Genomic DNA, 26,194 nt, shown 5'->3' on the forward strand with positions numbered 1-26,194 from the left:
TACAGTGCAGATTACAGTAAGTCCTAGAGACCAAGGTTTGCTCCACTTACCAATAGATTCCCCTGCTAAACAAAAAAAAAAAAAGTTAGCCCACTGCCTCAGGCTACTCCTGCTAAACCTTATTTACATTGGCCGGATGAGACACTTAACACTTTTTGCACAGCTAGAGACAAGACAATCACAACACCTAATTTATTTTGTCTACAAAACAAGTCATTCTGCCCTTGTCCTCTCCACAGGTGCACAGCAGGCGATTGTCTTACCTGAGAGTGACCCTTGGACTGGAAGTCCACATAAATGCCTGGATTTTTTTTTCCCCTGGAATACATTCCTGCACCAGAATTCAAGTACATGACATGTTATCCCAACCAGTCTTTTTTAGACTATTTGGCTGCAAATCCCAGGCTTTATGGGACCAAAAAGACCACAAATTTTGATCTGAGATGGACCTTTTATGTCACCTTATAAATAAGAGATAATAGTGGAGGGGCACCACATGGTGAGGACAGATGGTAGATGCAATCAGACGATTGTTGAATCATACAATGTATGTGGTCATCGTCCAAATACTTTTACAGTGACCTGTTGGATCAAGAAGGTCAGCCCGACGCTAAATGGAACTATCAGGTTTGGCCACAGACACACTGGCCACGTGTGGTGGATCAGTGTACGTAGTAACCATAAGTGTGGTGCTATGTTGTTCATATGCTGTGTTTCCTCTTTTTCCATAACCGTGTACTAATGTGTGTGTAGATCTAATTTGCTCTCATTGTTACTGTTGTCCAGGGTTGGACTGGCCAGCTGGGGGACTGGGCTATCCTGAGGCAGGGCCCAACCTTGATCTCTCCACCCTTCTTTGGTGGGGGGAGCGGAAAACATAAAAAAATAAATAAAAAAAATACGTGACCGCGGCACTCGACTCCTCTCTGCACCGTTCTCACTGAATGTCAAGCATGACGCCATCAGGCCCGACGTTCAGTGAGAAGCGCCGCAGAGGAGTCTGGAAGAAGACAGAAGAAAGAAGCCGATAGAAAAAGGTGTGTGAAAGGGGGAGCACGGACAGCCTGGCAGAGTGTGAAGGGGGAGCACGGACAGCCTGGCAGAGTGTGAAGGGGGGGGGGGGGGGGGGCCAAAGCAGCATATAGGGCACAGTATGATTATATGGATGAACAGCATGGTGATTAAGGGGCACAGTAATGTGTGTGATGGCACAGCATGTTTGTGGCAATGTAATATGTGTGGTAGGTGGTGGCTAAATAATGGGTGCTATTTTGTTTGTAGGGTGAAGGTGGGGCAATTTAATTTTATAGTGGGGACTATTAATTTAAGATGGGGTGGTTTGGGGGCTATTAATTTAATGTGGGGCTGAGTTTGAGGAGCATGCGTTCTATCTATTAAATGTGAATATGTATTATTGAATGGCAGTGATGGTTGTGGGAAATAGGTATATTTATTATACGTAAATGCAATTAAATTTATTGCAGGGACTGTCTGGAGGGGTGGAAATAGTCCCATTCAATAAACCTATTACTTTAATGTCGGGGCTGGAGGACGGCCTAAGTATTAATTGTGGGTCCTATTGATTTAACGCCGGGTCAGTTGGAATTTTCTAAATGTACCCATTATTTTTTCAAAATAGGGCCCCCAACATTCCAGGATCCAGACAAGCTACAACTAAAGAAACCAGCAGCCACAGGTGGTAAAAGTGACAGAACATTTGACAGCCTGTCCTTGAGTCTAGTGCAGGCTTGGCTAACCTGTGGCACTCCAGGCGCTGTGAAACTACAAGTCCCAGCATACCCTTCCAGCAATTAACTGCTATATATTGGTAAAACATGCTGGGGCTTGTAGTTTCACAACGCCTGGAGTGCCACAGGTTAGCCAAGTCTGGTCTAGTGAGACAATCACAATTTTTGGAGACTGTTCTGCCCAATCTAAGGGGCAGGTTACAACTGTGTACTCTTTATATATACACACACTGCATTCTTTATATACTACACTATGGTGCTAGCTCATCCTTCGTGGGCTGACCACTCCCCCTCTAGTGCCTGGTGGGCCCCTAGCATTGCAGTCCCCCGGAGGGCCCTTCATGCCCCAGTTCAACACTGCTGTTGTCTACAGTTGTTACTTATACTGTCTTGAAAAGAATCAAAAAAGTTAAGGTTTAAAAAAAAAAAAAAAAAAAAAAAAAAAGGTTAACAAATAATTTTGCACACATTTTAAAGGGACAAGCAAGCAGAACACGTACAAATATGAAGCCAAAGTCTTTATTTTCAATATTATAATATAGTTGTGTGTATTGTGTTACATTTTTGGCAGTTTTGAAATAAAAATATTTTTTATTATTTTTTCCTTCCCATGACCTCAGAGTACTGGCTACAGAAGTCCAGTTCCACAGGCTTGTCTCGAGAAAACATTTCTAATTAGCAGTTCATGAATTTACTTGAACAGATGTGCATCTCTCTCACATACAATAGTTTTGCTTCAAGCAGAGCCGTAACTTAGAATTCTAGCGCCTGGGGTGAGAAAGACAAATCCCGCCCCCCCAGCCCTCAATTTTAACCAAACAAACCTAAAAAACATTCCTAAACAGCCCCCTCCTTCAGCGTTGCGCCCTGGGCGATCGCCCCTATCGCACAGCCCTAGTTAGGGACCTGGCTTAAAGTACCTGAGCATTTATTTCCCCAAGTATTTTCATATGAATTTTCTGCAGAGCTCCCATCACTTTCACTGTACAAGTAAGGGGGGGAAGAGTTGTATACTTAAGACAAGACTGAAAAGTGGACATACGTGGAAGACAAGCTATAAATAACCACAGAAGCTTTTAGCACTAGAGGACCAAGGCAGATCAAAGCTATACAATAGAGCTGTTCCATAAGCTGGATTTAAAAGCTATGGATGGCTATGCAGGTTTGCTCTTGCTGTGACATAACAGAGGGGTTCATATGTTGGTTAACAAAAACTAATGAAAGTGTGCAGGCAGTCATTTTGTGGGTTACACCCTTTATTAAACCAGCCAGTTAACTAGGAATGAAAGACAAAACTCAGGCAGAGATGTCACTTGTAAAATCGGTAGGTTGCACTCTCATGAATAAAGTGTTCAGGTCGCAGAACAGATCGCTTGTTACATAACTGATGGCTTTTAATGGGTGTAAGCAGCACTTAAAGGAAGTTCTGATCATAACATGTATTGTCATTTTTATTTTACATTACCAACAGCAAAAAAAAAAAAAAAAAAAAAAAAAAAAAAAAAAGGCCAGGCATATCATATGCCCAATTGTTTCTTTTTTTTTTCTGTTATTAAAAGCACATCATTTGTCTGAATACAGCGGAGACAGCCATTTTGGAGGTGGAGAAACATTCATGAGAAGGAATCTTATCAATTCCCTAGGAACCATCCCTGAAGCAAGACATTGTATCACTGGATCCTAGTTGATAGGCTGTATAGGATATGAAGACAGCACTTTAAACTTACACTTTTCACACACAAAAAAACAAAAACTTACACTTCTTGTACCTCTCAATCAACCATAAGAGGAGATATGAGGCTTCTGCATATAAGCCACTTGGTTCACCACTACTAACTTTGGGTTTTGAATGAAATGCATTCAACACAGTAACTTCATGAGTACATTCAAATTAATGCTCTTCCCATCCCCTAAAGTGTCTACTTTTCTGTCAACTAGATGGAAATGACTGATAATCCACTGTCATCATCACCATTTATTTATATAGCGCCACTAATTACTCAGCACTGTACAGAGAACTCACTCACATCAGTCCCTGCCCCAATGAAGCTTACAGTCTAAATCCCCTAACATACACACAAGGGTCAATTTGTTAGCAGCCAATTAACCTACCAGTATGTGTTTGGAGTGTGGGAGGAAACCGGAGCACCCAGAGGAAACCCACGCAAACACGGGGAGAACATACAAACTCCACACAGATAAGGTCATGATCGGGAATTGAACTCATGACACCAGTGCTGTAAGGCAGAAGTGCTAACCACTGAGCCACCGTGCTGCTCCACTGTCGGAATGAAAGCTCAAGGTAATTAAGATTTGTAGGAGCCCGAAAGCTCACATCCAGAATGCCACTATCTACTGAGATGAATTCTGTCTACATTTGACATTTTAAAGCTGTAATACAAGGAGAATTCAGTAACTGAGGGCAATTTTATATTTCAAAGCCATTCATGATTACATTTTCAGCTCTCATGTGGACATGTTACTATTATAAATAAAATATGAAGAACATCTATGTTTGGCTCCTACATACTATGAGTATAATAAAGACATACATATAATACCATACACACCACTACTAAAGAAGACTGAAGCATGAATTCCACGCATCACCAATACCCACCCATAATCTAAGTTTAGACATTTCCATATGCAAGTCAACATATATGTATTATAAATACACAGTCCTTAAAATATTATATATACGCATACACACACACACACCAAAAACCTCACTTAGTCTCGGTCAAAAAAAATAAAAAAAACCCCATAAAATAGCATAGAAACCATTATAAGATATTACCCCTAAATCCTCTGTTGGCCAAAGAATGTGGAAGAAATATTAATAGTAGCAAAGATTGCCTCAATGGAGTCATTAGTTCCTAGTAAGTTGTATGGGTGCATTCTTATCAATGTTGATTAGGCCCCCAAATGGCTGCCTCAACTGTTTGGAGGCAATGGGTATGATTTGACATGCTGCACTGAAATTACAGTAAAAGTATACAAAGAGAGGGAGGTAAAATGAGCTCCAAAACAAACTAAAGATTTAGGCACTTAGAAAGTAATCTACAAATTTGTAAAAGTAATGCTGTATGAATATCCGCTATTCTGCATTCGACTTGGTGGTTTTCCCAGAAAGCACCAAAGAAGCTGCAGTTTGTTATATGCTGGCAGAAATTGACATTACAACAGATGCAAGTGGTAGATTTATTATACTTCTATAAAGGAAAGGTGGAGGCATTGCCTAAAACAACCAGTCAGACTGTATCCATTATTTATCTAGTACATTCTAGAAAACAGGTAAAATCTGATTAGTTGCTATGGACAATATCGCCACTTTTCTTTTTTAGAAGGTTTGATACATCTATCCCCAAGTGATTTCAGCCTTACATCAGGAGTAGCTGTATTTTTGGGTTACATTTCCAACTTCACACACTTTCATGCTCAGAGTTAAAAGCATCACTGTGACAAATGTTATAGGAATCATGTAATCTGGAGCGGGCATGCACTTGTGGTATACATAAGACAGTAAACCTAGTCAGATTACATGCCTGAATAGCAGCACATATAAGATACAGAATTACTGGTATGGAAAGTTCCTAGAACAGTTTTGTTTTTTTTTGCCTATTTGCTCCAATCAACCAGACAGCAGCCAGGGAAGAACCAACCTGGTGATTCTTTCTTTAGACAGTAGCACGGTCAGAGAGCAGATCTAACCTCAAATGCTAATGGATTAGCAGCATCTCTGTAATATGTTTAGTTATAGTCTTTTCTGCAAAGTCTTATTGTAAAATGTTTACTTTCCTAATATGTTTCCACAATTTCATTAAAAGCCTAAAAATAATAAAAATGAGAAATCACACATGTAAAAGAAAGTCACCAAATCCCAGCAATCTGATTAACAAGCATCACTTGTTATTGCCATTGTTGTTAAGGTTTCTTTCTTCAGCCTGGCTCCTAGCTACCTCTGGTAAGGGCCGTTTTGTCCGTGCCACCGTGGACCGGAAGCCTGGCCTGTAGCACCCTTTTTGCCGCCTCTCTTTTTTTGGGAGGGGAAGCGCAAAGCAGAGGGCTGTTCTGGAACGCCGTTCCCCGGATCAACACCATTCTGATGATGAAAGCATCCAGCAGATTCTTGTGCCCAAGACCCGTCTCCTAACGGTCTATTACGATGATGCTTATATCTATTATGACCTCCTCTACAGAAAGAGAAAAAGGAGGAAGGGATTAATTACAATATATCTACAAGTTGACAAAAAACAATTGTTTATAATGATTTCCATATGTTTTAATCAAAGGCAGACGAAGATTATTTAGTAGCAAACATTTTGACTAAAGGTTAGGGCCAACAAAAATGAAGTAGGGACTTTTGCGAAATTCAATCACCTGGAAACCTAGAATGCTCTATATTTTAGGAGTCAACTGACACTCAAATTTATATTAATGTGCAAATAAGGGTTAAAACTTAAGCAGGAGATGTCAAGGATACAGCCTGATTTTCTTATTTTAATTGGTCAAATTATAGCAATGCAACAAGACTGGTAGCAAAACAGAAAGTCATTGGCAAAATATTTAAAGGTTAAATAAATAAGTACACTATTATTACAATCTCAATTTTTAAAGAGGATTTAGTATATTATTGGACCTTCTCTGCTAATCAATATGTTTGTTTACAATTTACACCATTTTTTGGCTTCTGGTCAGAGAGCCTATTTTATTGAGTGATTACATGCGACTACATTTTATATTGATTTCCTAAGAATTGCACTTTTAGGCATTTTTCCATTCAGTCTTTGACATGGTTTACTTCTGAAACCTTGACTCACATGAAATACAGGGCCTTATTTTTAGGTATTAGAACAGATTTTGCTCATATTTGTGTGTGTGTACAGAACGCTATCCAAAGATTACAATTGAGTATTTGTTGTTAATCTAACTTAATAAACGTCACCTGTGTTTTCATTAACTGTGATGCACTGCGCGGAAGCCTTAAATATTGCTCATATATCTTCAAGTTCCACTTGCCTGATTGAAATGGACAGAGCTGTTAACCCCTAGCCAAAGCTGTATTTGCATGCACTGGGAAACACAGGATGGACATTAATCTCTCTGACATTTTGACTTGTCTTGGTAGGCTTCAAAAATCAAGAAAAATCGCTGCTTCAAATGTAAGTAAAACATTGGATTTAGTTTTCACATAGGTATCATTTACCAAGACTGGTTTTCAAGAGAATGCTTCTATAACCTGTTTCCGCATGCTGTCTGCACAAAAACGTCAGCAACCCCAGGTGTTGGCTGAGCTGATATTTAGGAACGCTGCCTCAATGTGGATTGTGACCCCATAACCAGAATCCAGCTACCAATGACATTTGGTTCCTGTGATGTGGACCAAGAACTGTTATTTTCAGCTGTTGGCCACCAGATTGTTGTACACAGCATTTAGAGTAAATACTGTTTACAGCGCAATGCATTAATACAATTAGTCTTGTGACATCTAAATTGGGATTTTCAAGTGTAGAGAAGACAGGAATCTGAAAGGGCACGGCGATTGCAGTGTATCCAGGAGCTTACAAGGACTTGCACCTCAATAATTGTCATAAACAGTAACATTGAATCTTACAACACTAGCCATAGAGGATGTTGAGACAGGCTCCTTCATTAAATAAAAACAGATAATTGAAAGAAAAAAAATAATATAACCTGCATTTGTTTCTGGCCCTATAATTGCATCATTTAGGGCATGGTAATTGTGTTACAGAAACATTAAATGTGATAAATAAAGTTGGTTGATCAGAGATGTAATAGTACTTGGGCTAATCAACCAACAAAATTTTATACATAGATACATACCTACACACACACACAGTGTCAGGCAGCTGCTGTTAGAGCTAATAAAATAGTGACATGCATAAAACTGGGCATAAACGTATGAGAAGTAAATGTAATCTGTGATTTCATAAATCTTTGATACATATAAGGTTTTGGCCTTTGATGTATAAGAGACATAGGGAAACTTCAGACAGCTACCTTAATAACAAGAACAGGGGAGGGTAAAGTTTTAATTAAACCATTCCGAAATTGTGGTTGTTTACTCTGGTATAAAAAGGCGCCAGAGTTAACCTACTTAAGGTCTACAAAAATATTTCCGAAGATTTGCCAGATCAGCTTTTAATAGTCAGGATTGTACAGATGACAAAGGGACACCCACTATTACTGGTGAAATGAAAAATCTCACTACCAGCAAAGAAGTGGACTTCACATTGCCAGGCTAGTGGTATGACTTCAGGGAGGGAGTAATGGCGCAAGCACTGGGTGGATATAAAATTGGATACCGTTCTTACATGATGGTTAGAATTAACAATTTAGTTGTTGGGGTGATTTATCCAGGAACTCACCCGGTGCCATGTATGAGGCAATGTTGGTAGCTACTTCTAGGGTTTTGCCTCTCTCTAGTTTAACAGAATTTGTGAACTTGAGGATTCTGTGCTTTGTTTCCGCCTCACAAAAAACATAACGTTTTAACTAGAAGTACGGGAAATACTCATCTGGTCAGTGGTGCTGAAGATGGCCAATAAAGTATGCTTTATGGTAAAGGTATCAGGGGCTGCCATCACTAGGTCCATGATGATTTACAAAGTATGAGCTGAAAACACACCAGTTTCTAATGGCTTAAATCTGCAGACTTACTCACATATACTGATGAAAAGCAGAAAACATGTAATATAATTTTTAAATTTCTGCCCATCATTAACAGCAGTGTTAATCCATTAGTATTTTACCACCAAATTGAAGTACTTTTGTAATAAATTAGAACTTGTGTCTTCATAATGCCTTTTGTCATACATAACACTATCATCATCATTTATATAGCGCCACCAATTCTGCAACACTGTACTTCATGTGTACATTTGTCACATGTGATGTTCATTGCATTCCCCATGTAACCTATAAGGAGGGCAAATGCACCATTGTGCTACTTGGTCTGTATTAAAACCATGTTTAAATAAATGGTGTATATTAACATATGAAGCAACAAACAACCCCCCCTCCCCACAAAATACAAAGAACGGGTAGGAAGTTATATCCAAGTGAAGAAAATCCTGTTACCTAGATTGCTGGGGTGGGTTACTTTCCATCTGCGGGAAGCTGTGTCTTGGACCTGGCATATGTGGACGTGAAAAACTTTGTGCCCTGGGACCAGGCCCTGGATTTACAGAAGTATGGCTGCAGAGGAGAAAAATTCAAAAAGCAATAAATTATCAAGAACAGAAGCACAATAATACATTTAGGGGGGAGTTTACCGCGTTACTCGTGCGCTCTGATGCTATTTTGCTCTGTGCATCTGACATTTGTCTGTAAAGCCGCATGTGTAGACTAGACCTATAGTGTCAGTCTTTCAGTTACATCAAACATGAAAAAATTAAGTACCTTTAAAAGTTAGACACTGTTATATAAACATCAAATTACTAGAGCCAGTACTAGTATAGTAGGATTGACTAATTGGTCATTTATTTAGCTGTATTAGAGGCTAGCAAAATATTTACATTTTTCCAGTTGACGCCTTATATTTAAATATTTTGAGCGCCCATTCTGTTTTTTGTAGATGCTGTTCATATAGCATGTAATATTTGAAATAACAAAGTGTCTATTTTTATCCCTTTGTCTGCAGGAATAAACACAAACTACAACAAAACACAGGGAAAATTAGGTTTTCTGCTTTTATTCCAAAGTGATACCAATAAGGTTCATTCATACAAATAACTTGTAAAGCAATATCTTGTGGCTGCTCTCTGTCCAGAGGAGAGAGAGGGACGACTGATGGCCTTGCAGGCAAAACACTGCGGCCAAATCTAGCGTCCAGAGACGCAAAAACGTTAAATTAGTAAAACTTTCTGAAAGTGTGGACAGAGGACCTGGAGGCCGCATGGCAGAGCGGATCTGCTGAAGCACCGTTATGTGCAGCCCAAGAAGCCCCCTAGTATGGGGGGGAATGGGCACCAATACGACTAGACACAGCTCGATAGGAACAGACATAGGCCTGCCGAATAGTGGATGAGAGCCACCTGGCGATGGCCTGCTTGGCAGCCAGCCATCCCTGTTTCTGGGCATCGAACGTCACAAACAAGGAATCGGTCCTCCGAATGGTAGATATCACCTCTACATAAATACAGAGAGCACCAACCATACAAGGAGGCCATGGAGACAGTCTTTTGGGAGGCAGCCACCTCGCAAAAGACTGGGACCAGTATCGCTCGATTCAGATGGAACCCAAAACCACGTTTGCCTGAAAAGGAAGGGACTGTGCATAAAACAGCCCTGTCATCATGGAACATGAGGTAGGGTGATCGTCGTTTGAACGATTTTCACCCTCAGAGAGCGCAGTTGGGTGGCCGTAACCGCCATGATTTTTTCGTGTGCCCAGAACAGATAATGTAAAAATGAAATATCAGCAATAATGTAGCTGCAGGGCAGCAGACCGTAAGCCCAACTCCTTGGGCACTTTATATACTGGGACTACAGGGGGTTGCAGAGGGGAGACGTTCTGTAGGAAGTTAGTAAACTAATTAACTAGTTAAGTGCCATGCTCCCCTCAAACAACCCATTTTAGCAGTGTCACCCAGATTAGATAAAAAAGAGAATTAGATTTATTTTCTGTGTGCCATTAACAGCAATATTGATCCATTAGTATATTACCCCCAAAATGATAGGGTTTTAAAAAAAATATGGGGAAAAAATTAAGCTGGTTTTAAAAGTAGTGTAGAATAATATATTGTGCCTTCAGAATGGATGTGGGTATTTGCCACATTCCCCATGGAACCTACACTGGTTAATATACACCATTTATTCAGACATGTTAACATAAGAATCAACAATACAGATTGAAAATAGTCCTAAAATTGAAGCTACCTGGAGCTGCTGTACCAAATAGAAAAGGCTGGTTACCTATATTGCTGGGGTGGGTTACTTTCCATTTGCAGGAAGCTGTGTCTGGGTCCTGGCAAAAGTGGATGTGAAGATCTTGGTGTCCCAGGACCAGACCCTGGATTTACATAAGTATGACTGCAGGGGGTAAAATGAAAATCAGCATCAAGAATAGAAACACAAGACACGCAGAAAGTAAAATTATTAAAACAAAAAAATACAGGAGCCCTAAATAGTCCTGACTAAGGACACGATCGTACAGCAAACGGCTTGTGTACCCCTAGTCTATGAGGTCACCCCGCAAACTCGTTAGAGCTATTCCATCATGGTCAGCGGAGAACAATGTAACTCACATTTAGGTTTCCCTCACAGGGGGAACAGTTCTGATGCTATTTTTCTGTGTGCATCAGACACAATTTTGTATAAAATCACATGTGGAGCCTAGACCTATAGTGTCAGTCTCAGTTACACCAAGCAGCATGAAAATATTATAAACATTAAAATTTGATTGACATATTTAATATTTAAAATAATGAGGTGCCTATTTTTTCCTTTGTCTGTAGGAACAAACCATAATACAAACTAACAAGAACAACTAATGTAGGGCAAAAGATTTGTGGCTGCATTCTGCAAACTATGGAATCAAATGACCTTAAATGCGCGTCATTCATACAGCACCAATTAAAAGCTCGGAAAAAACAAACATAACGATAACGTGACACTAAGCTTTTGTTCAAAGGTTCATTAGCGTTCCAAACTGCCTATAGAAGCAACGTTAGAACAAGAACTGTTTGTCGTGAGCTTGATAGATTGGGTTTCCATCGCTGAGCAGGCGCACACAAGCCTTGCATCACCACGATGTCAAACTTCAACTGGAGTGGTGTAAAGCACACTGCCATCAGAGCAGTAGAAATACATTCTTTGGAGTGACTAATCACACTTCACCATCTGCCAGTCTGATTGACAAATCTAGGTTTGGCAGATGCCAGGAGAAAGATTCCTACCCGAATGAGTTTGGTCAACTGTAAAGTTTGGTGGACGAGGAATAGTGGCCCCTCAGTTCCAGTGAAGAGAGATGATTATTACAGAATACATTGACATTCTAGAGAATTGTGTACTTCCAAATTTGTGGCAAAGTTTGGGGAAGGCCATTTACTGTTTCAGCATGACAATGCCCCCGTGCACATAGCAATGTCCGTCAAAAAATGGTTTCCCCCGAGATTGGCACAGAAGGACTGGCTTGCACAAAGTCCTGACCCTGAATTGATAAGCAGCCTACAAGCTAGGCCTTATCACATCAGTGCCCAACCTCACTAATTCTCTTGTGGCTGAATGGATGTGAATCCCCGCAGCCATATTCAAAAACCTAGTGGAAAGCTTTCCCAGAAAAGTGAAGCAGGAAAGTGGGGGGGGACCAACTCCATTTTAACACCCATGGTTTTGGAATGGGATGTTCAACCATCAGCTATTTTTGGCTAGGTACTGTATATCAGAGAGTGTCTTTTACCAACCTAAAAATATACCTCCAACAACAAAGGTGTTTATATTTAAATGTGTTCAGCATGCCATCTGTCCCATTCCCTTCCCAGCAGGCGGCACTGTCCAAACTCTCCAAGATAGAGCCACAGAATTCTTTTTTTTTTCACTGATTTCACCACTCGGCATGAAACAGCGGGGACTGGGATTCATCAGACCAGGTTCTCCCAGCACTCCAGTGTTTGTGTTATTTAGCCCACTGCAACTTCTTTTTGCTGTAAGGAGTAAACTTTTTTGGTGTCAGCTGCCATCTGTGATTGGGTACAAAGATCTGTGCATTTCGAGTGGTTTCTACTGGCATCCCTGTTTAGTGAGTGACTAATCTGTATGTTACCCTGCATAATCCGCTGATGGTCCCTGTCAATGGTACAGGAACGCTCTTGGATGGATGCTATTCGCCAACAGCGTTCCTCTACTGCTTTTAAGGTCTCTTAAAACTATGGTCTTACTTTTTCTCCTTTTCAATTATATATACACAATGTCAAAACAAATTGACCACTCAAACCTATGTGACATTTTCTTATAAATTAAGCCTTTTTTACATGGATGTAGAGCATCAGCACAACATACAACAGCAGAATCACTATAATGAATAAAGGTGGAGCACTCACTTAGGATGTCTACCACCGGTCTGTGGGAAGCTGTGTCGCGGTCCTGGTGTATGGTGCCTAGGCGGCTGGGAAAACGCTGGCTTAGGTAACCTGGGTCCATTGCCTGAATTAACATTAGTATGACTGTAAAAGAATAAAAAAACATTGTCACTTATAAAAAATAAATAAATAAGAAAAGCAAACATCCAACATGGCGTTTAATAAGGCATGCGATACAAAAAACAGGATACGCGTGTTTGACAAGTTAGTCAAAGCCTGTCCGTGAGTTAGCTTATAAAACCCAGACAATGGTCACTCACACTGCAATTTTATTGGGTTAATAGTGAATAGTATAAAATGAGAACAGTATTTTCCCCCTTTTTTTTTGCCCTGGTGTAAAAATTGGGAGTTGTGACGAAACTTAACAAGTTCAGATTTAATCCTAATTGTTGCCCTACAAGCTTACTAAGCATATGCAGCTTTAGAAAGTTGGGAGCAACGGGACATTCAAATCCGAGCCCCTGCAGACTGTCCAAATACCACCATACGCCTAGGACAGCAATACTATAGAGAAGGCAGGCTGACACATTGTTCATCACCTTACAATACCATCTATTCTTTCAGACATTTGTCTACAAGCAAGATATAAGGATTACTGGTGAAACTTTTTTAATTTTTTTTTTTTTTTTTACACATATAAAATGTGGTGGAGTTTGGGGAAATACAGCTCTGCAACAATGATATAATAGTTGATGTAAGCCACCTAGCAAACAACTGCTTGGAGGCCGGCCATCCTCGTTTTGAGGAGTCAAAATAAATAAGGAATCCGTGAGGCGAATCTTTGATGTCATATGGACATAGATTTCTTAGAGCTCTGGCCACATCCAGAATCTCCATAGTGCATGTTCCTGAAGATTGTGGCTCCCTTGTGAACACTGGAACCACTATTTCTTGGTTAACATGAAAACTGGAAACCATTTTAAGCAGCAAAATAGGAACTGTTCTAAGAACTGCCCTATCATCGTGAAAGATAAGATACGGTTCACAACATGAGAGCACCAAAATAGAAAACTATACGAACTGATGCAATAGCTAGTAGAAACGCAACCTTCCATGTTAAGAACCATAATTCTGCAGTATATAACGGTTCAAAGGGAGGCCCTTGAAGCATATTAAGGACCAGGTTGAGATTCCAGGGTGCCGTGGGCGAAACATATGGAGGTTGGGTATGCATGACTCCCTGCCGGGAAGTCCTGATGTCCGGTATGTCTGCCAGGCGAAGGTGAAAAAACACAGCAAGGGAAGAGATCTGAACTTTTAAGGAACCCAGGCGAAGGACCCATCCAGGCCATCCTGGAGAAAAGCAAGAACCCTTGAGATGCGGAAGGAAGCCATGTGGCAGGGTCGGGTCTCACCATCTAATGTAGGTATGCCAGATGCAGTGGTAAATGTGAGAAGAGTTTTCTAGCACGTAGGAGGGTGTCCACTACTCGTGAAGAGAACCCTCTAGACCTCCAAAGGTTGGCTTCAACAGCCATGCCGTTAAATTCAGCTGAGGTAAGTCTGTCGGAAAGGTCCTTGTAGAAGGTCTTCTCGAAGAGGTAACTGAAGACCTAGACCTACCAACATCAACAGAATTTCTGCATACCAGGGAAATCATGGAAATAGGAGGGAACAGGTAACCTAACCTGAAGTCCGAGGACATTGATATTACATTGATGGCCACCGCCAAGGGATCCCTTGCTCTTAAGCAAAAGTGTTGATCTTCCTGTTGTGACGAGATGCCATTAGGTCACAGTCCGGGGTCCCCCATCCTAACACCAGAGACTGGAGGACCTCCAGATGTAGAGAGCATTCCCCCAGCAGAATCGCATGTCAGCTTAGATAGTCTGCCTCCCTGGATGCCTGGAAAAAAGACTGCAGAGATTGAGGGAACGTGGTTTTCGGCCCAGGTCAAGATCTGAGCTGCCACCTCCATTGCTCCTGCACTCCTGGTGCCCCCCTGACTCTTGGCATAAGACACTGCCGTGTCATTGCAGACGGACCGGGTGCCCGTGAAAGATGTTCTGGGCACCCTCTAAGGCAATTAGCATGGCTTTCAGTTTCAGTATGTTGATGGGGAGAGAGGTCTCCCGAGTGGACCAGAGTGCCTGAAGTCACAAATTAAGGACCACAGCCCCTCAACCCTGTAGACGGCGTCCGTGGATAAGATCCAGGCAGATGGGGTAAAGGACCTGCCTACAATTAAATTGTCCTGGACCATCCACCAGCTGAGGGATTGTTTTGCCTCTGGTGACCAGCGTAACAGTTGACTTTTCTCATTTCTGGTGGGATACTTACCTCTTCTTTAAGAGGTCCCATTAGAAGCAGCGAGAGTGAAGTTGACCATAAGGAAGAGTTTTGAAGGTCGACACCATCTTTGTTAGTAGGCGCAAGCATAAGAGGACCGACGGTCTGTGGCAAATCAGAACTCGTGTCGTAGTGTCCCGCAAGGATTGAGATTTGTCCTCTGGAAGGAATACCCTTTGTTTGTTGGTATCCATTATTATTAATAAGAAAAGGTCATTCACTGGCATGGCGATAACTGGAATTTGGACCGATTTATGAGCCACCCGTGCCTCTCCAGGATCCTGATGGTGAGCTGCAGTTGCTGGTCTAGCAGGTGAGCAAAGGCAGCCTTGATTAGTGAATCTGAGAAGGGCCTGACGTGCCTTCCAGATATATACGTGGAGATAGGTGTCTGATGTCTATTGACAGTATGAACTGGTTTGCTTCCAGCCCATTGATAACAGACCTGAGGGATTTCATTCGAAATCTGTCCACCTGCAGGTTAAACTGTTCTAGGCTTTCGGACAAAAAAGAGGTTGGTGTTCTGGGGCTTTGTGGATGACTCCCGTTGAAAGGAGAGGCAACACAGAAGAGCATTGCCTGTCCTCTTTGTGGGTCGCGGGGTAAGTTGGTTGCGAAAAACTGATGAGGGGCTGGACCCGACAGGTTTATTATGTATCCTCTCATCATCCCGTGAATCCAACGGTCCTCCAAGGACTCTGTCCACTGATCTTTGAACCGAAGCAAACGCGCCCCCACAAGAAGGGGAGGAAGGGGTGACAAACTACCTGCTTATCCGGAAGTTTGGGAGGAGCACGATTCGTGGAGGAGTGAGAAGAACTACCTCAGTGCAAGTGTCCTCTGGTGCCACATGGTGTGGACCTGTGTGTCTGGCCCCAACCAGATTACCCCCTCCATCCGGCTATCACTGACAGCTACCCCTTTTGCTGAATGAGTGTGCTCTGCGATAGTACAATAGAGCACACTTCTGTAAAAAAAGGGGGGGGGATGGGGAACAAGTTAAATAAAAGCTCTTATTTTGTCAGCATGATGCATTAACAAGTTAACTAGTTAAGTGCCAAACTCCACTCCCCTCACACAACCCATGTTAGAAGTGTCCCCCAGATAGGATGAAAGATAAATATACATTTGGAGTGCACCCATAACCCCAATATATACACATCTATTATGGAAATATAGAAATTACCCATTAAACCATGGCTGCTCCTCTTGCCATTGAGATTGTCTCCATCCAGAACTTGAATGGAAATTCCTTTTTGGGTTGTGCGACTGATGGCTGGCCTGAGGCAATGAGGGTCTGTCTAATCCAGCCTTCCTTTTATGGCAAGGAAAAATATAAGTCAGCATGAAAGTGTAATCAGACTGCTGTAACAGAACACAATAAAATGTGGCCCAATCACAAGTCTCAGATTAGCCTATTTTATCTACAACACATCACAGACCCAGCATCCTCTTAATAGATGTGTAGTTATTAGCTTCTGCCCACAAAGGCTGTAAGATTCTTAAGCCAATATGTTAGAAAAAAAAGTGACACTTAAACAAGATGAATGTATTCTACACTCAGAGTGGCACATTTCAGACCTGTATTTTATTCTACAACAACCTGCCCATTGAAAAGGGAAATACTATGTGCTAAAACAATACAGAGACATTGCAAGTTTCTTTTAGGGGAGCCCATCCACATAATTGCTGCTTTACATGTTTTAGGTAATAGTGCAGGTGTCCTTACCCCCCCCCCCCCCCCCCAATCTGGAGCCCCTACATGCAGCCGTTATTTCCCCAGGCACTGCCGGTTCTGTAATACAGAACTCAATTTTGTTTGCAAACTTAAGGGTGGCAATAGGGTTAGGACCAATCACAAGCCCCTTCTGTTTTTCCCAGGGCAGTGAAGCTTTCATATTTAAAAAACACATAGTAATAGTATCGAGAATGCATGTTTTACCTATACAACAACATGCTAATGTAACAATACTGTCCAGATATTATAGACATGGTCTCCTGATATATTTTATGATACAATTCACCAGAAACATTGTAGCAGTTTCCCAAATCCCCCCCACCCCCAATACTGATTTCCTAAATATAGAATTATGTTTATGCTGGCAGTCTAGTATACAACATTTAGTGACTCAACTGACACAAAATGACCTCTTTGCTGGTCACCGAAAATAAACAAACTTTCTTCCCTTACACCCCCTTCCCTCTGCAGTGAGGGACTAACCCCTTCATCTTCTGACCACACACTTCTGCCACACTTGTCAGGTACACAGTAGACTGCACCTAATAAGCTCACCAAATGATACAAAAGTGTTACTGGCTTTTGCGCTAGACAATCTGCCAATTCCAGAAATACAGCTACAATATTTATTATTGCTATTCATTATGAAGTAGATATTCTAGAACTCCCTCCTCACTTGCTTTAAATAGAAAGCCAACTTGCCATTACGAAATCGCAAAGGTTTTACCTGGGTATGAAGACAATCACTTACTTTTTAGTTTTGCGAAGTAAAAGGTCATCGAGATAATTTGCTCGTTCCATGCAGTGGCCACGGCTTTTGTTGAATTCTACAAAAAAAATAAGTATCAGCTCATTTAGTAAACACAATATTGCAAATGGTATTTTTTACAGTCAGCCCAGTTCAGGCTGCCACGTTTCGCATGGCAGTTTACACCGTTCAATCACTGAATGCAACAATAGTAACATTTTGGTGCAGTAACATTAGCAGTTTGTGCTGATACTCAGTAACAGTCAGTGTGCTGCTTCTCACTTCACATGCAGAGATACTCACTCCATCTTTGTGGGAATAACAGAATCTGTAGAAAGTAAGGCTGGCATATTCAAAGACACCGCCCTCCACAACCAAACATAAAACAATTATTGTGTATACAAATTTAAGCTATCTCCACTGGGCTGCTTTCTACTCACTGCCAGAGAATTGCCTGTAGGTGGTTCAGAAACCAGCATTGTCAGAATAACTGACACTGCTGGACAGCTGGCTTTGCAAAGTGTAGCCATTCTATTAAGAGAACAGCAGCACATTGAGTGTGGACAGGTTAGCATGAGGACACAAGAACTAGTTGTGGAAAGTCATATGGCAAAAGAATACACAAACATGTGTAAGAAGTCATTCTTAAATGCAACGCAATTCAGCGTTATGGATAACAAATGGTTGAAATTAAATAATGATTATTTTTCATGTTTCCCCTGGATTTAGTATAACACATAATATTAAGTGTTGTTTTGCCTACTGAGCTTTTTATCTGTAGACTGTATTTAGAACTACATAATTGAGATTAGTAAAAATAAAATAAAGTGTTCCTTAAAGACATTACTCAGTATGTCAATGTAATGACCAAAGTATTTCTGGATTAATCAGTCCATAAAGTTACTACTTGCAACTGGTTTCCTCTTGGGGGGGAAAGAAAAAAAAAAAAAAAAAAAGGAGAGAAAAAGAAAAGCGTGTTCCTTTATCAATAACTGGTACGTAACCTATATTTCTTATGCTTACAATGTTCTGCATATAAAGTAGATTTGGCACTTGCCAGGGGAGAACCACTGACTGGCTGAATTTAGGTCAGGCCTGGCCAACCTGTGGCTCTCCAGGTGTTTGTGAAACTACAAGTCCCAGCATGCCCTGTCAGCTATAGTCTGGCTTACACCTGGCAATGCATGCTGGGGCTTGTAGTTTCACAACACCTGGAGAGCCACAGGTTGGCCAGGCCTAATTTAGGCACACCTAAAATACATTATATATGTTAAATATCTTAAGATGAAGAATGTGTTGGGAATAGATAGGGTCATATTTAATACCCATTTTACATTGGATGAAACATACTCCTACTAACAATGTTTATATGTCCTCTCAGCATGTCATATCAAATCCAACCACTGTAAAGGTCATGTAAAACGTTGAACTGTTGTAGTGCCTGTATAGGCTTCAGTGGTATACTTACTGTCTATAGCTACAGAGGGTTCCATACCAGTCACATCAATCAGATACCTAGAGGAAGAGAATGAGTAATTAATGCCACAATAAGAATGCTAGAAGACAACTCTGCATTTATCAAAGGGTCCCGCCACCCAGTACTTTAACTCTAATGTACACATAAAAACAGACATAAAGAACATCAATTAAAGATGGAGGTTTGGAGAGGAGATTGGGATACAAAGCAAAGATACTTTAGAGAGCAATGAAAATGTTATGCATAACAAAGTGGTGATGGGCAACCTCTGATGAAGGACATCTTCTAATCTGCTACATCCAGAGCCCATCCTGTGAAGGAGCTCAGAAAGTCTGATAGCTTGATACATTTACCCCCTAATCTGTTGAGAGTTTCTGGCAGGTTAGAAAAGTGGAAATGATACCGATAAGCAACCAGCTTTCATTTTGTAGAATGCATTAAATAAGTGATAACTAGAATCTGGTTGTTTGAAAAGTGGAGATGTTTCTTATAGCACACAGCTTGATACATTTACCCCTAGGTCTCCTTAATGACTAGTCCATTCACAAGGGGATTGTGGTTTCACCTTAATGACTAGAACACGTTTGCCTTTTGGTGCTGCACTGACTGTTTTATTTCTTGGCCAAAATGTATACTGGTTTTTGTTCCTGGACAGATAGGACTTGATATTCCTTTATCAATACCAAAAACACATGCTGCAGCAATATAAAAATCAGTGGGAAAAAAAAAAATCACTAATAGATACTGTACCAAGAAAGTTAGAGGGCCCTGCTGACTAGTAGAGCTTACAATCTAAAGGAAATTAGAACATAAAGCAGGAGGAAATAGAGTGACATTTAAATTAAAAATAAATATGTTAAATAGATGATAGGGATGGGTCATCGACTACTGAACTATAGGCTTTAATGCAAAGTTATTTTGGAAATTTCAGAAGTGTCCCTGGACAGAGGTGTTTACAGGGCACACTTAAAGGGCACAAGTGTAGCACAGATGACGTCTTGCAGACAGGAGTGGGAGCTGGTGATCATGGAGGATGAAAGCCATAGGTCTTTGGCAGACCGTACAGCAAAGGTAGAAGGGTAAATAGATAGCAATGTACAGCATGGTAGAGGGCTTTGTAAGTGAGAAGCAGCTTTTGAAATTGTATCCTGGAGGAAACAGGCAGACAGTGCAGTAACAATGATTAAATTAGTAAAGAAAACCACACCTACTCTGTGCAAACTAAAAGTGCACCGTAATGTGCGGTTTAAAAACTGTAGGAGGTGCACTGTGCAAAAACATTAAGGGGCATAATTCAATTGTTTTTTTCCCGCGCCGCGAAAAAACTATTAACGTTAATAGATAGCTGGATTTCAGCTTGCGGCTCAGGGAGCTGCGAGCTGAAATCCAGCGAGTAAATTACCGTATTAACTGTTTTTCCGCGCACGATGACTGTAATAACGGTAATCGTGCGCGGACCGCGGGATTTTCGGCGTTTCCGCCGACAATTGAATATGCCCCTCAGGGGGTATTCAATTGTTGCTTCGGGCGCCGCCGGAACAAGCGCGTTAAAACTATTACCGTTTATACGGTAATATTGCACGGAATTACCGTTCATACGGTGATTTACTCGCTCAATTTCAGCTCGCTGCGAGCTGAAATTGAGCGAGTAATTACCATATAAACAGTAATAGTTTTAACGCGCTCGTTCCGGCGGCGCCCGGAGCAACAATTGAATACCCCCCCTTAGTGTCCCATCAAATCTAACCTCTTTCAATTAAAGTTTTCACATTTTCTCAGAAAATACTGCTTATTTTACAGAGTTTAAAAAAAAATAAAGTCACAGAAGTGGCTTTCAAACAAGGGAGAAGAGGCAGTGTGTGTGTGTGTGTGTGTGTGTGTGTGTGTGTGTGTGTGTGTGTGTGTGTGTGTGTATATATATATATATTTTTTTTTTATTTATTTATCTTCCGTACAAATGAAGTCATCACAAATATAAGTACAGGCTGGCATGAACTCTAGAAATGAATAAAGAGCACAGTAACCCTTTAGGAAAACTGTAGGTTACTCCATGTGTGCAGCCTCCTTGGAATACAGTGTTACCCATTTCATTAAGTCTTCTGATTTATTGCAGTCACTTGTGACTTACAATGGGCTGACTCACCTGCACACCAAATATCCTGTCCTATTCAATCCGTGTGTACAATGAACTCCAATGAGTTTATCTAAGAGAGATGAATATAAAAGATGAATTATTTGAGCAGGGCAGCCACCGTCAACATCCATTCTATGATCCCCCCCCCCCCCCCCCCCAATGAATCTGTTCAACAGGCCTGCGGTAACTGGATCAGGACTAAGGACATATAACCCATGATGTGCTGTTTGCACCAGAATACCAGTGACTAAAAAAAAATACGAAAAAATCCTCCAAACATTGTATCATGATCACCTCAATTTACATCACAACGTAATATGTCAGCACTTACAAAGAGGTTAATAAACACAAGGAACCATTTTTAGGAAGGAAAAAAAAAAGTTAATCCAAACCTCCTGTACCCAAGGTCATGTAATTCTTTCAAGACCAGGGGATATATTTAACGTCTTGTAATCGTTTAAGAGAAATATCATTTGTTTAGGTTAGTGGTAGACGGGGACAGGGGTTGTAGTATGTTGAATGAGCAGCATCCTATACAGAATACTTCAAGACCAACTTGCCAGTAACCACTTGCTATGGTTTCCAGCTGGTATACGAGAACAGAGGGCCATCAATGAAAAGTTAGTTCCTTTGTGGGCAGTGCTTGACGTGAACTGCCAGAGTTTAAGCTGAATGTAAGTATGGTCTGGTGTGCCCAGGTACAGCTCAGCAGAATGTGCAGCGACATCCTGGCATGCAATAGTTAAAATAATAAAATGACTATACTCTGCTGAGTGAGGAGTTAAGCTAGAGAGCAGTCTCAATATTGGCGCAGCCCACAAAATGGCTTTTCCCATTAAGAGTAGGAGATGGATACATTTTAATGTCCTTGGGGGTGGAGCTAAGACCCACCAGTACTATCCACACTAGGAGAATAAAATAAAAATAAAATTCTCCTGTTCCAGATGCCTAAATTTCAGCACACTGCTTTATGCTTGCTATAAGTTCAGTTCTGTACTCAAGTCTTACAAATAAATGAACATTTAGTCACCAAGTGACTGGATAAATGTCATTGATTGCAGGGTATATTCTCTTCAAACATCTTTTCCTCAGTCACACAGATTGTCATTATGACCAAGGGCTTTTGAAGACACAGTATTGACATTAAATGATCAATCCATTAGGCAGAGATCAGGTCCTCTAAATCAAGGTCACGTGTCATTCAGTTGAATTGGGGTAAGCAATTAAAGAGAATTAAGGAGTACGGCTGTAAGTAAAAACATGTAAACAATTTCAGATTTAAAAAAAAAATAATCCCATATTTGCCATTTTTGAACAAAGAAAATAAATAAATACATGTACATAAATACAGATAGCTTATTAATGTATTACTGACAAAGGATAACTTAAAGTAAGATAAAAAGACAAGCTCAGTGCCAGTTTGTAACATTCAGCAGACAGAAGGGAGGCACTCACTGATATTTATAGAAAGGATCTCAAATCGTTAGGTGTCAGAAGGGATTTTATTTAACAGCTGTATGATTGTAAGTTTTTCCCATGCCTTAAATGAAAAAGGACGGAAAAGTATAATTTTGTGGCGTAACCACAGGCTTGGAAGAGAAGTTAAGTAGAACAAGGGTTTATCATTTGTGGTCACGATCTATGCCTCAAAGATTAGCAATTCAAAAGTAACAGTCAGGAACACGTACAAATCTGAAAAGAACTTACCGTTTTCATAATTCTCGCTTAGATACTGGTTCACAATGCTTTTAAACTCATTATAAACTTTATCGGTAGGTATCTGTTGACCAGCTGTGAAGATTTTATTATACTTCAGTTTTCTGGGCAACTCCTGTAAAATGAAAGACACCAAACATATGTCATATGCACTAGGAAAGAAACTGTTCATTTGAGATCATGCAGCTGGGTACATGGAGGGTTCAGGAATGGAGATGCACGTAGACTAGTTTTTGCCTGTATATTATTCAAAATTCCTGAAGATGAAAATTAAATCTTGAATTCTCAGACTGCAAGAATGTTTTGCTTTTGTCCCCCTTTATCTCTGAAAGATATCAGACTGAAGACTCAGGAAAATTTCAAATATAATTTTTTTTTACTGCATTGACTCACTGTAAAATGCCCTGGCCACTTAGTTTATGAAACCCTTTAGGTCTCTTATTTCAGTGTGTTACCACTTTTTTGATAGGTCGTATAACTATTTAAGATGAAAATGTTATTTTGCTATATGTATTACCCATCTGGGAGCCTCAAATCTTTATCGAATGACATCTAGAGACGTAGCTACGCCAGCTATGATACGGCACAACTTTCAAGTAAAGCTGCATGAGACCATTGATAGTTGAAACCCTCTAAAGGCAACCAGGCCACAGTGATAGGGCAGCAGTAATGGGCTCTCTCTACAATCTTGGTAATATATTGCTTAAGAGCATTCTTTGCTTGGTGTTAAGACTATTGCCTCCAAAACCTTTAACGTGACCCATTTCAAGACCTTCCTTATGTACAAAAATACTCCAGATACGTGGCCACATAATACCCAAGATAGTACATTTAGACCCTTTATGAACTTTTGTCCATCCTGATATTGAGCTCTGGACCAATAAATGTGTTAAATATCTGAGTGATTTGTAAGCGTAACTTTTTTTTTATACTTTGGGACCAAATTGCAGGTCTCAATTGGAACAAGTAAAAAAGCATATGTACAGAGATATCCAACACAGGTGATCAAGTTTGTCATCTACTTCCTACAACTGCAGGCCTTAATATTAGAAGATTTTCTATGAGCAAAGACTCCTGCAAACCTATTTCTACAATCGGGCTCTACCCAGAGCCTCTCTTGACAAAAATGGATAAGACTTTCTCAGCTAGTGAAAGATGTTCGTCCTATTGACAGAGATAACTTGATCAACATTAAATTGCTACATTGCAGTTGCTACACAGACTGGGTCTTATCTGGTCATTATGTAATATGACTGGACCTGTCAGACAGCATCACCCTGCACGTAACCATCACATACCTCTCTCTCAAAGATGTCCTGGCAAATTTGGAAAACTGTAGTTGCAGTGGATTGACTTTTCCAACTGTTTTTAAATAGACTAATTTAGAATTGGGCTTTTTGAGGCTAAATTAACCTTTGGGAAGTTCCTTGGTTTAGACCCAAGTCACACTACACCACCCTCCCCTTCCAACCTCAACTTAAATATAAATAATCTTTGTTTTGGTTCTGGTTTATGAAGGAGGAAAAGAAAAAAGCCTTCTGAAGAAAATATGTTACCATGTGATGCAATAGAAAAGTAGGTTTTTCAACTGTATATACATTTTTACTCAAGTTGCATTACATTAGGGCTTGGGTTTTACCTGTGGGAAATAGTATCGCTTCGTACATGTTAAATCCACAATCATTCCAAGCTCTTCATTTTGTTTCTCAATTTCTCTGATAAGATCAGAAGGTGAAAACAGCTGCCCGGGCTGGAGCTTGTTATCATACATCTGAAAATGAACAGCAGAACACAGTCACCTACACAGCAACACGTTTGAAGTAATAATAATGTTTTCTAAAAAAAAATAAAAATTCAAAGCTTACTTTTTTCAAAGGAACTTTAAAAGCAATAAAACGTGTTCCTGGAATACGTTTTCCAACTGGTGTGTACTCGGTCCAGCTACAATAAAAGCAAAAAATTAAGACATATGCACAAGTCCATTACCTTTCTCCACATTAGTTTGTACCTCACTAGGTCTATTTACCAAGTTTACATTCTCTAATCGTAGATCAGCCACACCGTGCCCATTTCGGTTCCCTTCTCATCGCTCCATATTCAATAACATGACCCTGTTACTCACATCTAAATATGCTGAAGCCATTCATAATTTAATCTCCACCAACCAGGAGATTTAAAATCCAAACTCAACATAGTCCTACTTCCATGATTTGCGGTTTACAAACTAATCCACTGATAAGACATTTTCTTTTCTCTTATTGGGCATTTACATACATTCCCTCCTATGAATTATTATAAAACATTTTGCCAACTACCTCTTTCCATACACCTGCTTGAGTGCAACCAGTATCAATTCTCCCTTTTTCTGATTTTTCCATGTCATAACTTCATCCTTGCTCTTAACATTTTCTTCTGAGCTCCTTCCCCCGACCCCCAAACAAAGCTTCTTCTTTATATCAATTCCACAGACCCTCATTAACTTTCTCCATACATAATTATAATCCACAAATATTCATGATTTCTTATGTCAAACTCATTTCTCCATCTCTTTGCTTTACCCCAACTTATCATAAAGAAATAAATATATTTCACCTAACGAACAATTCTTGTTATTTATAATTATTACGACCCTCTTCCCCAACCCCTATATACGGAGTGCACACATCCCCTCTTGGCCCATGCACCCGGTGCCTCCCCATGATATATCTAATCTCATGGCTGCAGCCTCCTCTTACCGTTCTGGCGGGTGGTTCTTCATGGTGGCGAGAGAGCGAAAGTGAATGTGACCAGAGACAGAAAGCCGGAGAAGCGAATGTCGAAACTTCACTAAGAAGCAGAAACCCATCAGCACCAGACCATGACTGTAAGAGCACGTCCCGCCACGTCACAGTCGGCGCGTAACAGATGACGCCATAGGCCAGCCCTGAGGGCGCCATTTTTGCCTTTGGCAAGAAAGGAACATGTTTGATGAAACGTGTTAAAAGCGCTGTTTTGCAGACCATTCATGATAAACGTGACTTGACGGCTCTCTTCCCATACAAGTGCATGTTCACATTTACCCCCTACTTGTATACGTGTCTCAGAATGTGCAAGTGGGTGCCCATAGGCTGGTACCGTCTTCCCAGGGATGGGGCGATCGCGCCTTCCCCCTCCTAGCACACTACCTCCTTCACATCGTACGTGAGGGGGCTATTTTGATTGAACTCCTGAGCAAACCGAATTAGAACAGAACCGACCGT

The 26,194-nt window shown here is 40.7% G+C and overlaps 1 protein-coding gene across 2 annotated transcripts; it reads right to left on the bottom strand.

The window, feature by feature from the left end:
- Positions 1 to 2,251: 2,251 nt before the first annotated feature.
- Positions 2,252 to 26,194, bottom strand: DUSP11 (dual specificity phosphatase 11). Of its 2 annotated transcripts, XM_075207462.1 has the most exons (12): positions 25,691 to 26,192; positions 24,821 to 24,896; positions 24,595 to 24,726; positions 22,947 to 23,070; positions 21,249 to 21,309; positions 19,097 to 19,143; positions 17,632 to 17,707; positions 16,329 to 16,457; positions 12,815 to 12,937; positions 10,689 to 10,805; positions 8,853 to 8,969; positions 2,252 to 5,944 (listed from the first exon to the last, which is right to left on the bottom strand). In XM_075207462.1, exons 1-12 carry the CDS (start codon positions 25,798 to 25,800, stop codon positions 5,707 to 5,709), a joined length of 1,350 nt encoding a protein of 449 aa, XP_075063563.1. In that variant the 5' UTR covers positions 25,801 to 26,192; the 3' UTR covers positions 2,252 to 5,706. The 2 variants fall into 2 exon arrangements, with proteins under 2 accessions (XP_075063563.1, XP_075063564.1); XM_075207463.1 differs by lacking the exon at positions 16,329 to 16,457 and having other exon boundaries at positions 25,691 to 26,194.

This window comes from Mixophyes fleayi, chromosome 4 (assembly GCF_038048845.1).
Source record: "Mixophyes fleayi isolate aMixFle1 chromosome 4, aMixFle1.hap1, whole genome shotgun sequence".
Lineage (NCBI taxonomy): Eukaryota > Metazoa > Chordata > Amphibia > Anura > Limnodynastidae > Mixophyes > Mixophyes fleayi.